General features: G+C 44.4%; 1 protein-coding gene across 1 annotated transcript; it reads right to left on the bottom strand.

The window, feature by feature from the left end:
* Positions 1-1,397: 1,397 nt before the first annotated feature.
* Positions 1,398-15,165, bottom strand: arsib (arylsulfatase family, member Ib). The gene is made up of 2 exons (XM_052520673.1): positions 14,521-15,165; positions 1,398-3,025 (listed from the first exon to the last, which is right to left on the bottom strand). Exons 1-2 carry the CDS (start codon positions 14,826-14,828, stop codon positions 1,612-1,614), a joined length of 1,722 nt encoding a protein of 573 aa, XP_052376633.1. The 5' UTR covers positions 14,829-15,165; the 3' UTR covers positions 1,398-1,611.
* Between the last annotated feature and the right edge of the window lie 2,516 nt (positions 15,166-17,681).

Consider the following 17,681-nt stretch of genomic DNA (forward strand, 5'->3'; position numbering starts at 1 on the left):
CAGTTCAACATCTAGCTTTGATTTATACTTGGTTGAGTTGTCAACTAATGTGAATTCAACAACAAATGTCACCGTGTCATTGGGTTTAGGTTAAAGGTTGGGTGTAAAAAAGACCAAATGCCCTTATGCTGATGATTTATTGTGAATTCAATGAGTTTTCTACGTTGAATCAACATCATCACATCGATTTTTGGGGGGTTGAAATGACATGGAAACAACATTGCCTCAACCAGTTTTTTCCCAGTGGGTAGTTTCTTTGGTTTTCACAAAGAAGTAAAGAATCTGACGTTACTTTCTGTGGTTATCAACAACAACAACAAAAAAGTTGTTTAATTTCTTAGACATTCTCAAAAACATTCCCATAACAGGTCAGTTCATTAGTAGTCCATTAACCCACAATTGAGTCGGTCAAAGTATACATGCAGCATGTTCAATTCACTTAGCTACACACTACGTATAGATGTAGTGGAACATGTGACAAATACCACAGAACACGATAGTCTTACATCCAAAAACATCTAAAGGCACAGACAAAGAGATGCACAATAGTAAAAATCATTTCCCCTTTTCACAAACACACACAGGTGTGAAAACAGATATTGCTGGCTCAGAATATTGTTGCAGTGTTAAATGTATAGTCAGGATTGGGGAGTAACAGATTACATGTAGAAAGTTACCTACCCAACCCTGATGAAGGCTACATGTCACTGAGTGTCATTCACTTTCCCAGCTCATATTCTATTGGACATTATCCTTGTATTCAGTTTCCCAGCTCATATTCTATTGGACATTATCCTTGTATTCAGTTTCCCAGCTCATATTCTATTGGACATTATCCTTGTATTCAGTTTCCCAGCTCATATTCTATTGGACATTATCCTTGTATTCAGTTTCCCAGCTCATATTCTATTGGACATTATCCTTGTATTCAGTTTCCCAGCTCATATTCTATTGGACATTATCCTTGTATTCACTTTCCCAGCTCATATTCTATTGGACATTATCCTTGTATTCACTTTCCCAGCTCATATTCTATTGGACATTATCCTTGTATTCACTTTCCCAGCTCATATTCTATTGGACATTATCCTTGTATTCAGTTTCCCAGCTCATATTCTATTGGACATTATCCTTGTATTCAGTTTCCCAGCTCATATTCTATTGGACATTATCCTTGTATACTTTCCCAGCTCATATTCTATTCATTACTTTCCCAGCTCATATTCTATTGGACATTATCCTTGTATTCACTTTCCCAGCTCATATTCTATTGGACATTATCCTTGTATTCAGTTTCCCAGCTCATATTCTATTGGACATTATCCTTGTATTCAGTTTCCCAGCTCATATTCTATTGGACATTATCCTTGTATTCAGTTTCCCAGCTCATATTCCATTAGCTCATATTCTATTGGACATTATCCTTGTATTCAGTTTCCCAGCTCATATTCTATTGGACATTATCCTTGTATTCAGTTTCCCAGCTCATATTCTATTGGACATTATCCTTGTATTCAGTTTCCCAGCTCATATTCTATTGGACATTATCCTTGTATTCAGTTTCCCAGCTCATATTCTATTGGACATGATCCTTGTATTCAGTTTCCCAGCTCATATTCTATTGGACATTATCCTTGTATTCAGTTTCTTGAAAAAGGATCTCAGTTTACCCAGCTTGCATTTCTTCTTCCTTTTATTCCTCCCCTTTTTGTAGACCCCGTTCCATTTCTGCTCGTCTTCGTCCCCCCCGACCCAGGGTACCCAGGCTCCCCCGTTGCGGTCTGGGTTGGCCCGGGGGTCGTCAGTTGGGAACCGGACCGGGACGGCAGTGCGGTTGTAGTAGGCCAGACGTGCTAACAGCTGTTTGACCACATCAGGCCTCTGCAGCGCCAGGTCACTGCGTTCATAAGGGTCTACTGTGATGTTAAAGAGCCACACAGACTTCCCTGTTCCTCCAGTGTTCCGCTCCAGGGTCCACCAGCTGCCGGGGAAGTTGGCCAGTACCTGTGGTGGGACCCAGTCTCCATGGCCCGGGTCCCCTGTTAGCAGCTTCCAGTCCCCCACCCGGATGGCAGCCTGGACCGTGGTGTCCCACAAATGCTGGGCCTCCTGCCCAGAACCAGATGGGGGCAGGCCAGTGCGCCGATGGAGCGGGTCAATGTTATGGAGTATCTCCAGGCGTGGAGACTCTTTGCCTTCACTGATGGTTGGCCACACATTGTAGCCATCTAGACCCTCAGTCAGTGACACGTTACCCCCAGCCAGACCCACCAGGGTTGGATACCAGTCAGTGATGTGCATGAGGGCCTTGGAGACCCTCCGCTTGTTACGCAGCAGTGGGCTGTGTACGAAGCCCACCCCACGGACACCTCCCTCCCAGTAGGTCCCCTTACGTCCCCGTAGGGGCCAGTTACTCCCCCCAGTGAACGGCTGGGCACCGTTGTCAGTGGAGAAGATGAGCACACTGTTGCGGTAGTAGCCGTACTTGCGCAGAGCGTAGGTGACATTGCGTACAGCCTCGTCTACGATGGACACCAAGGCTGCGTACTTCCTTCTGGCTACGTTCCCCATCCCGCGGTAGGGGTAGATATAGGCCTTGGGTGACTGAAGGGGCGTGTGGACAGCCTGGAGGGAGAGGAACATGAAGAGGGGCTGGCGGGACGGGTCGTGAGTGGACAGGATCTTGCGTACCCTCTGTGTGTAGAGGTGAGTGGAGAACTTGCCTCCACGGCCCCAGGCCACAGTCTCCCCCTCGTGGAGGTCGTAGCCACATAGGCCTGGTCCGTCACAGGAACCATACGTGTAGTAGTCCACACTGCCCGTCAGAGAGCCAAAGTAGCTGTGGAAGCCTCTGCGTGTGGGCAGACACTCCTTCCTATAGAAGCCAAGATGCCATTTGCCCACCATGTGAGTAGCGTACCCTGCTTCCTGCAGTCGCTGTGGAAGTGTGGTCATGTCCAGGGGGAGGCAGTTGGGCTGTCGAGGCCGGATGATGGAATGCTGAAGGCCTGTGTGGATCTGGTATCTGTGTAAAGAGAAATAATATCCAATAACAAATCTTAATCATCCTCATTGATTATGTACAAAACACGTTCAGCTGGAACTGATTCCAAAATATAGTCATGATGCTGAGAACAGCCTTACTGAAGATACTCTGTCATTACAGACAAGTAGTTTGTGCTCTACCAACCATTTAATTACAGTGTGGTTGACAAAGCTTGTGTTACAGCCGGACCACAGCTTTCAAGCCATAAAAGGCAACTAATGAAGTCAATTAGTCTTTAAGGAACCACTCATGTAAACATAAGCCTTTGTTTTCTGCCAGGAGTCTGCTTAAATGGAAGGAGAAGGGTATTACTGGCATACTGTGCGAGGATACACACAAAAGGAGTTCAAAAATATTATTTGGCTGTTCCTATATGATAACCTCTGTGGAAAGGGTTCTGCATGGAACCCAAAAGAGTTCTAACTGGAACCAAAAGAGTTCTACCTGGAACCGAAAGGGTTCTACCTGGAACCAAAAATTATTCTTCAAAGGGTTCTCATCTGGGTACAGTCAAAGAATCCTTTTAGGTTCGAGATAGCACCTTTTTTTCTAAGAGTGTTACGGGTGAGAAAAGGAATGTTGCAGAAATATGAAGAACAAGTATAGCCCCCGACTGAACTATAATAAACACTACGATGTCTGTGCTGACGCCACTAACAGAAATACCAAACCATTCTACATAAAAAAATATATAGCATTTTTCATAAACCTTGAACATTTCCCTATTTTTAGTAGCGTGTAGTACTTCAGTTACATTATACAACGTTAAAACACTTGTACCATGTCCCTGTATAACTGTTGACTGGCCACCCAGGTTATTTGCATGGTCTGATATTTGGGTGGTCTGCACTGCAGTAAGCATGGAGACACACTCTACTTCCTTCAGGCAAGCCCCTTCCCATATACGACCCGCACTGAGTCAAATGAGTCCCTTCCTCCCATGATCCACACTGAGTCTGAATGATCCCCTTCCTCCCATGATCCACACTGAGTCTAAATGATCCCCTTCCTCCCATGATCCACACTGAGTCTGAATGATCCCCTTCCTCCCATGATCCACACTGAGTCTGAATGATCCCCTTCCTCCCATGATCCACACTGAGTCTGAATGATCCCCTTCCTCCTATGATCCACACTGAGTCTGAATGATCCCCTTCCTCCTATGATCCACACTGAGTCTGAATGATCCCCTTCCTCCTATGATCCACACTGAGTCTGAATGATCCCCTTCCTCCCATGATCCACACTGAGTCTGAATCATCCCCTTCCTCCTTCGATCCACACTGAGTCTGAATCATCCCCTTCCTCCTGCGATCCACACTGAGTCTGAATCATCCGCTTCCTCCTGCGATCCACACTGAGTCTGAATGATCCCCTTCCTCTCACAACCCAAATTGAGTATGAATGAGCGCCTTCCTACACGACCCACACTGGGTCTGAATGAGCCCCTTCCTCCTTCGACCCACACTGAGTCTGAATCATCCCCTTCCTACCCAACCTACACTGGATCTGAATGAGCCCCTTCCTCCTTCGACCCACACTGAGTCTGAATCATCCCCTTCCTACCCAACCTACACTGGGTCTGAATGAGCCCCTTCTTCCAACGACCAACACTGAGTCTGAATGACCCCCTTCCTCTTACGACCCACACTGATTCTGAATGAGCCCTTCCCTCACGACCCACACTGGTTCTGAAGGAGCCCCTTCCTCCTACGACCCACAGTGATTCTGAATGAGCCCCTTCCTTTCATGACCCACACTGGGTCTGAATGAGCCCCTTCCTCATATGACCCACAGTGATTCTGAATGAACCCTTCCCTCACGACCCACACTGGGTCTGAATGAGCCCCTTCCTCCCACGACCCACACTGGGTCTGAATGAGCCCCTTCCTCCTACGACCCACACTTGGTCTGAATGAGCCCCTTTATCTAACGGCCCACACTGGGTCTGAATGAGCATGTGGTGATAGGGTCTACTGAGAGTTGATGTAAAGGGTGATGCAGTGCAGATATACACACGCCTACAAAGAAACATTCCACGGCTCTATTCCCTCCCTCCCTATCTCCTTACCTCCCTACCTACCTCCCTCACTCCCATCTCTAACTGTAAATGGGCCTGTTTCTGGATGTCGAGTGGATGGCTATTACGCTATTATACTCTTTTTCAGTAAGATCGTGTGTCATGTCCTCACTCCTCAGCCTAAAAAACAAGTGTGTTGCTCCTGTCTGTTTATCAACTCCTCTTGCTCTTGTTCATTACCTGAGTGTTGCCGGGGAGACAACAGCTAATTACACTCTCCTTTCAAAAGCTCTGAAGATCCAGAACTAGGTTGAACTGTTCCCCTAGTGACAGGCTTCCAACCGACCCCATAACACACACACATACACACATACACACATACACACACACACAGTGCTCTGATGGCCCCACAGCTGTTGTCCAGCAGCCCAGCAGCAGCTGTGTGATATGCCAACATCACTACTCCTGAAAAGTAATCCATTCTCACCAAAAAATATTTAGCAACCCTACATTTTCTCGATAAGACCTCCCCAAGTTGTGAACTTTAAAAGACGTTAAGGCATATCAATAAGTTCAACCTTCTCTGAGTACTTCAATAATGGTAACATAATGTGTGTTTTAGGTACATTACTCTGAGGAGACAAGGACTCCATCCAAGCATTGTGTCGTTCATTCTCAATTCTCTTCCTACGCTGGTGCTCATATGGTTGTTATCTTCCTACGCTGGTGCTCATATGGTTGTTATCTTCCTACGCTGGTGCTCATATGGTTATTATCTTCCTACGCTGGTGCTCATATGGTGGTTATCTTCCTAAGCTGGTGCTCATATGGTTGTTATCTTCCTACGCTGGTGCTCATATGGTTGTTATCTTCCTACGCTGGTGCTCATATGGTTGTTATCTTCCTACGCTGGTGCTCATATGGTTGTTATCTTCCTAAGCTGGTGCTCATATGGTTGTTATCTTCCTACGCTGGTGCTCATATGGTTGTTATCTTCCTACGCTGGTGCTCATATGGTTGTTATCTTCCTACGCTGGTGCTCATATGGTTGTTATCTTCCTACGCTGGTGCTCATATGGTTGTTATCTTCCTACGCTGGTGCTCATATGGTTGTTATCTTCCTACGCTGGTGCTCATATGGTTGTTATCTTCCTAAGCTGGTGCTCATATGGTTGTTATCTTCTAACGCTGGTGCTCATATGGTTGTTATCTTCCTACGCTGGTGCTCATATGGTTGTTATCTTCCTAAGCTGGTGCTCATATGGTTGTTATCTTCCTAAGCTGGTGCTCATATGGTTGTTATCTTCCTAAGCTGGTGCTCATATGGTTGTTATCTTCTGGTGCTCTACGCTGGTGCTCATATGGTTATTATCTTCCAACGCTGGTGCTCATATGGTTGTTATCTTCCAACGCTGGTGCTCATATGGTTGTTATCTTCCAACGCTGGTGCTCATATGGTTGTTATCTTCCTACGCTGGTGCTCATATGGTTGTTATCTTCCTACGCTGGTGCTCATATGGTTGTTATCTTCCTAAGCTGGTGCTCATATGGTTGTTATCTTCCTACGCTGGTGCTCATATGGTTATTATCTTCCAACACTGGTGCTCATATGGTTGTTATCTTCCTACGCTGGTGCTCATATGGTTATCTTTATCTTCCAACACTGGTGCTCATATGGTTGTTATCTTCCTACGCTGGTGCTCATATGGTGGTTATCTTCCAACGCTGGTGCTCATATGGTTGTTATCTTCCTACGCTGGTGCTCATATGGTTATTATCTTCCTACGCTGGTGCTCATATGGTGGTTATCTTCCTACGCTGGTGCTCATATGGTTGTTATCTTCCTACGCTGGTGCTCATATGGTTATTATCTTCCTACGCTGGTGCTCATATGGTGGTTATCTTCCTAAGCTGGTGCTCATATGGTTGTTATCTTCCTACGCTGGTGCTCATATGGTTGTTATCTTCCTACGCTGGTGCTCATATGGTTGTTATCTTCCTACGCTGGTGCTCATATGGTTGTTATCTTCCTAAGCTGGTGCTCATATGGTTGTTATCTTCCTACGCTGGTGCTCATATGGTTGTTATCTTCCTAAGCTGGTGCTCATATGGTTGTTATCTTCCTACGCTGGTGCTCATATGGTTGTTATCTTCCTACGCTGGTGCTCATATGGTTGTTATCTTCCTACGCTGGTGCTCATATGGTTGTTATCTTCCTACGCTGGTGCTCATATGGTTGTTATCTTCCTACGCTGGTGCTCATATGGTTATTATCTTCCTACGCTGGTGCTCATATGGTTGTTATCTTCCTACGCTGGTGCTCATATGGTTGTTATCTTCCTACGCTGGTGCTCATATGGTTGTTATCTTCCTACGCTGGTGCTCATATGGTTGTTATCTTCCTACGCTGGTGCTCATATGGTTGTTATCTTCCTACGCTGGTGCTCATATGGTTGTTATCTTCCTAAGCTGGTGCTCATATGGTTGTTATCTTCCAACGCTGGTGCTCATATGGTTGTTATCTTCCTACGCTGGTGCTCATATGGTTGTTATCTTCCAACGCTGGTGCTCATATGGTTGTTATCTTCCTACGCTGGTGCTCATATGGTTATTATCTTCCTACGCTGGTGCTCATATGGTGGTTATCTTCCAACGCTGGTGCTCATATGGTTGTTATCTTCCAACGCTGGTGCTCATATGGTTGTTATCTTCCTACGCTGGTCCTCATATGGTTGTTATCTTCCTATGCTGGTGCTCATATGGTTGTTATCTTCCTAAGCTGGTGCTCATATGGTTGTTATCTTCCTACGCTGGTGCTCATATGGTTGTTATCTTCCTACGCTGGTGCTCATATGGTTGTTATCTTCCTACGCTGGTGCTCATATGGTTGTTATCTTCCTACGCTGGTGCTCATATGGTTGTTATCTTCCTACGCTGGTGCTCATATGGTTATTATCTTCCAACGCTGGTGCTCATATGGTTGTTATCTTCCTACGCTGGTGCTCATATGTTTGTTATCTTCCTACACTGGTGCTCATATGGTTGTTATCTTCCTACGCTGCTGGTGCTCATATGGTTGTTATCTTCCTACGCTGGTGCTCATATGGTTGTTATCTTCCTAAGCTGGTGCTCATATGGTTGTTATCTTCCTACGCTGGTGCTCATATGGTTGTTATCTTCCTAAGCTGGTGCTCATATGGTTGTTATCTTCCAACGCTGGTGCTCATATGGTTATTATCTTCCAATGCTGGTGCTCATATGGTTGTTATCTTCTTATCGCTGGTGCTCATATGGTTATTATCTTCCTACGCTGGTGCTCATATGGTGGTTATCTTCCAACGCTGGTGCTCATATGGTTATTATCTTCCTACGCTGGCGCTCATATGGTGGTTATCTTCCAACGCTGGTGCTCATATGGTTGTTATCTTCCTACGCTGGTGCTCATATGGTTGTTATCTTCCTACGCTGGTGCTCATATGGTGGTTATCTTCCTACGCTGGTGCTCATATGGTGGTTATCTTCCAACGCTGGTGCTCATATGGTTGTTATCTTCCTACGCTGGTGCTCATATGGTTGTTATCTTCCAACGCTGGTGCTCATATGGTTGTTATCTTCCTACGCTGGTGCTCATATGGTTATTATCTTCCTACGCTGGTGCTCATATGGTTGTTATCTTCCAACGCTGGTGCTCATATGGTTGTTATCTTCCTACGCTGGTGCTCATATGGTTGTTATCTTCATATGGTTATTATCTTACGCTGGTGCTCATATGGTTATTATCTTCCAACGCTGGTGCTCATATGGTTGTTATCTTCCAACGCTGGTGCTCATATGGTTGTTATCTTCCAACGCTGGTGCTCATATGGTTGTTATCTTCCTACGCTGGTGCTCATATGGTTGTTATCTTCCTACGCTGGTGCTCATATGGTTGTTATCTTCCTACGCTGGTGCTCATATGGTTGTTATCTTCCTAAGCTGGTGCTCATATGGTTGTTATCTTCCTACGCTGGTGCTCATATGGTTGTTATCTTCCTAAGCTGGTGCTCATATGGTTGTTATCTTCCTACGCTGGTGCTCATATGGTTGTTATCTTCCTACGCTGGTGCTCATATGGTTGTTATCTTCCTACGCTGGTGCTCATATGGTTGTTATCTTATTATCTATCTTCCTACGCTGGTGCTCATATGGTTGTTATCTTCCTAAGCTGGTGCTCATATGGTTGTTATCTTCCTACGCTGGTGCTCATATGGTTGTTATCTTCCTACGCTGGTGCTCATATGGTTGTTATCTTCCTACGCTGGTGCTCATATGGTTGTTATCTTCCTACGCTGGTGCTCATATGGTTGTTATCTTCCTACGCTGGTGCTCATATGGTTGTTATCTTCCTACGCTGGTGCTCATATGGTTGTTATCTTCCTACGCTGGTGCTCATATGGTTGTTATCTTCCAACGCTGGTGCTCATATGGTTGTTATCTTCCTACGCTGGTGCTCATATGGTGGTTATCTTCCAACGCTGGTGCTCATATGGTTGTTATCTTCCTACGCTGGTGCTCATATGGTTATTATCTTCCTACGCTGGTGCTCATATGGTGGTTATCTTCCAACGCTGGTGCTCATATGGTTGTTATCTTCCTACGCTGGTGCTCATATGGTTGTTATCTTCCTACGCTGGTGCTCTGGTGTTATCTTCCTAATGCTGGTGCTCATATGGTTGTTATCTTCCTATGCTGGTGCTCATATGGTTGTTATCTTCCTAAGCTGGTGCTCATATGGTTGTTATCTTCCTACGCTGGTGCTCATATGGTTGTTATCTTCCTACGCTGGTGCTCATATGGTTGTTATCTTCCAACGCTGGTGCTCATATGGTTGTTATCTTCCTACGCTGGTGCTCATATGGTTGTTATCTTCCTACGCTGGTGCTCATATGGTTGTTATCTTCCAACGCTGGTGCTCATATGGTTGTTATCTTCCTACGCTGGTGCTCATATGGTTGTTATCTTCCTACGCTGGTGCTCATATGGTTGTTATCTTCCAACGCTGGTGCTCATATGGTTATTATCTTCCTACGCTGGTGCTCATATGGTTGTTATCTTCCTACGCTGGTGCTCATATGGTTGTTATCTTCCAACGCTGGTGCTCATATGGTTGTTATCTTCCTAAGCTGGTGCTCATATGGTTGTTATCTTCCAACGCTGGTGCTCATATGGTTGTTATCTTCCAACGCTGGTGCTCATATGGTTGTTATCTTCTAACGCTGGTGCTCATATGGTTGTTATCTTCCTACGCTGGTGCTCATATGGTTGTTATCTTCCTACGCTGGTGCTCATATGGTTGTTATCTTCCTAAGCTGGTGCTCATATGGTTGTTATCTTCCTAAGCTGGTGCTCATATGGTTGTTATCTTCCTACGCTGGTGCTCATATGGTTGTTATCTTCCTACGCTGGTGCTCATATGGTTGTTATCTTCCTACGCTGGTGCTCATATGGTTGTTATCTTCCTACGCTGGTGCTCATATGGTTGTTATCTTCCTACGCTGGTGCTCATATGGTTGTTATCTTCCTACGCTGGTGCTCATATGGTTGTTATCTTCCTACGCTGGTGCTCATATGGTTGTTATCTTCCTACGCTGGTGCTCATATGGTTGTTATCTTCCTACGCTGGTGCTCATATGGTGGTTATCTTCCTACGCTGGTGCTCATATGGTTGTTATCTTCCAACGCTGGTGCTCATATGGTTGTTATCTTCCAACGCTGGTGCTCATATGGTTGTTATCTTCCTAACGCTGGTGCTCATATGGTTGTTATCTTCCTACGCTGGTGCTCATATGGTTGTTATCTTCCTACGCTGGTGCTCATATGGTTGTTATCTTCCTAAGCTGGTGCTCATATGGTTGTTATCTTCCTACGCTGGTGCTCATATGGTTATTATCTTCCAACACGCTGGTGCTCATATGGTTGTTATCTTCCTACGCTGGTGCTCATATGGTTGTTATCTTCCAACGCTGGTGCTCATATGGTGGTTATCTTCCTACGCTGGTGCTCATATGGTTGTTATCTTCCAACGCTGGTGCTCATATGGTTGTTATCTTCCTACGCTGGTGCTCATATGGTTGTTATCTTTACGCTGGTGCTCATATGGTTGTTAACGCTGGTGCTGGTGCTCATATGGTTGTTATCTTCCAACGCTGGTGCTCATATGGTTGTTATCTTCCTAAGCTGGTGCTCTGGTTGTTATCTTCCAACGCTGGTGCTCATATGGTTATTATCTTCCAATGCTGGTGCTCATATGGTTGTTATCTTCCTACGCTGGTGCTCATATGGTTATTATCTTCCTACGCTGGTGCTCATATGGTTGTTATCTTCCAACGCTGGTGCTCATATGGTTGTTATCTTCCAACGCTGGTGCTCATATGGTTGTTATCTTCCTAAGCTGGTGCTCATATGGTTATTATCTTCCAACGCTGGTGGTCATATGGTTGGTATCTTCCTAAGCTGGTGCTCATATGGTTGTTATCTTCCAACGCTGGTGGTCATATGGTTGTTATCTTCCTAAGCTGGTGCTCATATGGTTGTTATCTTCCAACGCTGGTGCTCATCTGGTTGTTATCTTCCTACGCTGGTGCTCATATGGTTATTATCTTCCTACGCTGGTGCTCATATGGTTGTTATCTTCCATATGGTTGTTACGCTGGTGCTCATATGGTTGTTATCTTCCTACGCTGGTGCTCATATGGTTGTTATCTTCCTACGCTGGTGCTCATATGGTTATTATACGCTGGTTCATTATCTTCCAACGCTGGTGCTCATATGGTTGTTATCTTCCAACGCTGGTGCTCATATGGTTGTTATCTTCCTACGCTGGTGCTCATATGGTTGTTATCTTCCTACGCTGGTGCTCATATGGTTGTTATCTTCCTAAGCTGGTGCTCATATGGTTGTTACGCTGGTGCTCATATGGTTGTTATCTTCCTACGCTGGTGCTCATATGGTTGTTATCTTCCTACGCTGGTGCTCATATGGTTGTTATCTTCCAACGCTGGTGCTCATATGGTTGTTATCTTCCTACGCTGGTGCTCATATGGTTGTTATCTTCCAACGCTGGTGCTCATATGGTTGTTATCTTCCTACGCTGGTGCTCATATGGTTGTTATCTTCCTACGCTGGTGCTCATATGGTTGTTATCTTCCTACGCTGGTGCTCATATGGTTGTTATCTTCCTAAGCTGGTGCTCATATGGTTGTTATCTTCCAACGCTGGTGCTCATATGGTTGTTATCTTCCTAAGCTGGTGCTCATATGGTTGTTATCTTCCAACGCTGGTGCTCATATGGTTGTTATCTTCCAACGCTGGTGCTCATATGGTTGTTATCTTCCTACGCTGGTGCTCATATGGTTATTATCTTCCTACGCTGGTGCTCATATGGTTGTTATCTTCCAACGCTGGTGCTCATATGGTTGTTATCTTCCAACGCTGGTGCTCATATGGTTGTTATCTTCCTAAGCTGGTGCTCATAGCTGGTGCTTATTATCTTCCAACGCTGGTGGTCATATGGTTGTTATCTTCCTAAGCTGGTGCTCATATGGTTGTTATCTTCCAACGCTGGTGGTCATATGGTTGTTATCTTCCTAAGCTGGTGCTCATATGGTTATTATCTTCCAACGCTGGTGCTCATATGTTTGTTATCTTCCTACGCTGGTGCTCATATGGTTGTTATCTTCCTAAGCTGGTGCTCATATGGGTTATTATCTTCCTACGCTGGTGCTCATATGGTTGTTATCTTCCTAAGCTGGTGCTCATATGGTTGTTATCTTTATCTTGCCATATGGTTGTTATCTTCCTACGCTGGTGCTCATATGGTTGTTATCTTCCTACGCTGGTGCTCATATGGTTGTTATCTTCCTACGCTGGTGCTCATATGGTTGTTATCTTCCTACGCTGGTGCTCATATGGTTATTATCTTCCTACGCTGGTGCTCATATGGTTGTTATCTTCCTACGCTGGTGCTCATATGGTTATTATCTTCCTACGCTGGTGCTCATATGGTTATTATCTTCCTACGCTGGTGCTCATATGGTTATTATCTTCCTACGCTGGTGCTCATATGGTTGTTATCTTCCAACGCTGGTGCTCATATGGTTATTATCTTCCTACGCTGGTGCTCATATGGTTGTTATCTTCCTACGCTGGTGCTCATATGGTTGTTATCTTCCTACGCTGGTGCTCATATGGTTGTTATCTTCCTACGCTGGTGCTCATATGGTTATTATCTTCCTACGCTGGCGCTCATATGGTTATTATCTTCCTACGCTGGTGCTCATATGGTTATTATCTTCCTACGCTGGTGCTCATATGGTTGTTATCTTCCTACGCTGGTGCTCATATGGTTATTATCTTCCTACGCTGGTGCTCATATGGTTGTGTTTATCTGGTCTCTGCTTGCTAGACTAGATGAAGCAGCCCTCAACCGTTGTTTCACAATACTGGCCTCTCACCCTGCAGCTCTCCACAGTCCATCTCAACAACAGATGTTTCTGCTCATGTACCTGGGGTAGAAAGTGAGTTATCTACAGCATTTATCTTCCCCAACAATTTACAGCTATTTCCTGGTAAAGTACACCAAGTGCATGACTATGTGGAATATGTACGTATCCCTCACCTCTATTGTATATGTATTCACACCCGGTTCAATGTCTGTGCAATGGCTTTCTGAGACTTACAGGACAGCCAGGGTTTACCCTGTTTCCCATGGGAAAACAAAACAACTTTGTTTAGATTTCATGACAATTCTTATGAATGATCTTCAGACTAACTCATTTGTTATGACTGACTATAGCTGCCAACAGGAGAACTTACAGTAAATGCTGCTGTTGTTCTGTGTTGCACTGGATGAAGATCACTATGGACAGCTCATTAGTGCAGAACGTTTACATCGCAACAGTTGTTTCCAGCGCTGGGGGAGACATTTAGAAGCACTCTACGTGAGTAAGGGCATTGCACTGTTCTGACTCTGAGGCCCTATGGGGAACACCAGTTGGCTAATAATGGAATGCATTTTAACATGCGCATATTTATCTCTAAACGCACCCTGCATCTTGATCATGATGTGATGCATCACAACTTTATGTAGTTTATCAATACATAGGTGTATAATTAGGAATCTACATTGTAATTCCTCACCTGGATGTACACCGTAATTACAGATAAAAATGTAGCCTTCATAAAACAACAAGTGTAACGTTGTGATCAAGAGGAAAACTAACATTTTCTTAATTCTGCAGAATCTCTTATCCAGAGCGACGATGTTTAAGTGACTTGCTCAAGTGCATATGGACAGATTGTCTTCGACCAGTCGGCTTTAGGAAGTGCTCAAAAATTGAAGCCAGATGCTGACGCAAACTGAGTTTATACTAGGATATTTTTACGTCTGCTACGTTAGGTATAGGTTTATGTTTACCTGCCCGTGATCAGCTGACTGCGTGACGGAGTGCAGATAGGTTGAACGTAATAATTATCCAGCTTCACCCCTTCGGAGGCCAGTTTGTCTAGAGTTGGAGTACGAATGTCCGGGTTGTGGTAACCTATGTCATTGAAGCCTTGGTCATCCGTCAGTATGAATATGATGTGTGGTGGTTGTTTGGGTTCAAACGTAATAGAGGGATCGTTTTGAGTGTGCTCCTCCACTTTATTCGGCTTGATCCATTCCATGGATAGGTAGCCAAAACTTAGCAAACTGACCATTGAGAGGCTGGTAGCTGCGTGCATTTTTACAACTTTAGATTGTAATTGGACATTCGAGTCGTTACGGTCCTCGCACTATAGTACTCCTCGCACTCTGTATCACACACATTCTTGAAATTAAACGAATCCACACGCGCGTAACGTATCCAAGGATGCAGAGTGGAAACAGATGAAACCTTGTTATCGCCACAGATTCTCATTCGTCATGACCGTCCAGCGCTAACAATGTCCTACCTTCTGTTCTGTAAACTTGGGCTCTAAACTTTGAACGCTACTCCTGCACATTAGAACGTTACAATTAGCCTATCTATACATTTTCCACCGATCCTCCTCCTCAGTGGTTGCTGTTACTCCGCCTGCGTCTCAGCACAGAATTTGAAACAAGACCCTTCATAGACCCATCCCTCCGCCTCTGGTACAATGCAAGCCCCTTGCTCCTCATCTCAAGGAAAGTTGGCTCCATTGCATTGAAAAAATAGCATCCCATTTATGTTACTATGCAAAAATGTATTCAAGGGACCATGCAAAGACCGTACATCTAAAATCTCAGATTATAGGTAGAAAAACTTTATTATCAAAGTCGACCTACTACAATTAGGCCTATGTTGTGTTCAAGTATACCAATACTATTAACCCTTCTACATTTCAAAGGTTGTAAGACCTTATACCCCTTGCAGACCATAGCCTTTAGTGTACTCATAGAATGATTATTCTGAGTTATCCTATATTTAATGGCATGATTATAACTATAGTATCAAAGTTCGAATGGGAGTAGCTATGTACAGTAGGCTTCAGTCAACCTACAATTAGGTCTATGGTGTGGCTACCGCTCCATTCTAAAGGTTGCAAGATCACGGACCATACCCCTTAGAGAGCAGAGTCATGAAACAATGGACCCCTCATAATCATTCTATGTGTGCAGTAATCTAGCAATACCTGAATATATCCCATTATAGAAGTGATGCCTTAGGATAGGGTGTGGCTTGACAGAGAAGGTAAGGTTGATGAAGCATCAGATTTACCTGTCTGCTTCAGAGGAACCTGCACTCTTCATACTTGTGTGTTCACATGGAACGTTTCACCCTGTCAAATCAAAAACACACCCTAACAAGCTCTTCCCTCTATACCCCTGGGCACAATATTAACAGCACAGTGCAACTACAGTGTACCAAAGGTTTATTCTCTCCACGCACAGCAATGTATACTTTTGCCGTTTCACTGCTATACCACCACCAAAAAGTGGTCTTAGCACAATGTTTTGTATCAGTGTCAAAAATCCACCAATGTTGCCTGACAAAAATCTATGCCTGCAAGTGTTTACTTTATTAACGCCTATTTGTCAAGATTAGAAGAACGTCGTTACAAGCCGCAGAGCAGAGGAAGGTGCAGCTGGATGTTTGTGGTGCACCTGGGCATTGGGAGATGGACAGTGCAGGTTGTTATACACCTCTGTACCATTCCACCTCTGTACCATTCCACCTCTGTACCATTCCACCTCTGTACCATTTGCTTTTCTCTCTCCAGTCCACTGGAGAGGGAAGTGCTTCAATCTCAGTTCATAAGAGCTGCCCATCATAGTTCCGTTACTGAGGTTATTGAAACTTTCTGCTTGCCTTCTGTCCTTGAAAGTCCTACCCTCCCACACTACATAGGAAATAGGTATTTATAAAGAGACGGCTTTAATAACTTCAAAACTGTACATCTTTGTGAAGGGGGAAATTCCAACAAAACAGAGAGTACGAGAGTGAACTTGATTCATTTTCTATTGAATTGATGGATTCATTGTCCTCTGTGGTGGTGGGGGTGTATCAGGCCACAGAATATGGACAGTAGATGCATTTGCAAACTTCCTCAATGGAGAGCTGCTTTGAGAGGGGGTGTATTAGTAACGCTTGCAGTAAGCTAGCATGGTGTTAGTCTTTAGTAGACTGCAATAATAACAAACCATTCCTAGGATTTGTTCTGCCGTTAAATAAGGTTTCCATGGAACCTTGCGTCTACACTGATTGAAACAGGTTTAATGACAGAAGTTCCTCTGTAAACCCATGTAAGATTGTCTTTGCAAGGGGAAAATATTTTCTTCCTTTCTCCTCTCTCCCATCCCTTGGCGCAAAATAACAGCCAACAGGAGAGTTGTCAATGGGCATTCATTTCCCCTTTACTAGGTGGCAGGTAGCCTAGTGATTAAGAGTGTTGAGCCAGTAGCTGAAAGGAAGATGGTTTGAATCCTTGAGCTGACTAAGAGCATCTGCTAAGTTACAAAAATGTAGAGTTAGCTTTTCGCAAGTCTAATTCAATAGAATTAGTCACTGTAGTCATTGTCTGGTGTTGACGGGATGAAAGGTGGGTCTTCCAGAGCTCCTGCTACTCCAGTCTGGTGTCGCTCCTAAACTGGTCCACATACGTGACTTCTGACCTGTCCCTTCTGCTGGACCTATGAGGTAGTAATGAGGTAGTAATGAGGTAGTAATGAGGTAGTAATGAGGTAGTAATGAGGTAGTAATGAGGTAGTAATGAGGTAGTAATGAGGTAGTAATGAGGTAGTAATGAGGTAGTAATGAGGTAGTAATGAGGTAGTAATGAGGTAGTAATGAGAATGAAATAATGATAAGAACGAAAAAATAAGTCAAAAGGTCTTTGAAATCCAATATATGTCTTAGTGAATGGCTGTCAATTATAATTCATGTTTGAACATGTTCCTACTTTTAGTAAATCTGTTATTAAAGTGGTCAGGCCAGAGGAAGGGTTAGGGTTAGAGGTGGAGGGCAACAGGCAAACATGTCATGTCCCATCACAAGACTATGCTCATGTGGTTAGCAATCACATTTCTTATGCCTAAACTACTCACTAGAAGTCACACATCTGTTCCAGCATATC

This window comes from Oncorhynchus keta, chromosome 6 (genome assembly GCF_023373465.1).
Source record: "Oncorhynchus keta strain PuntledgeMale-10-30-2019 chromosome 6, Oket_V2, whole genome shotgun sequence".
NCBI classification, from domain to species: Eukaryota; Metazoa; Chordata; class Actinopteri; order Salmoniformes; family Salmonidae; genus Oncorhynchus; species Oncorhynchus keta.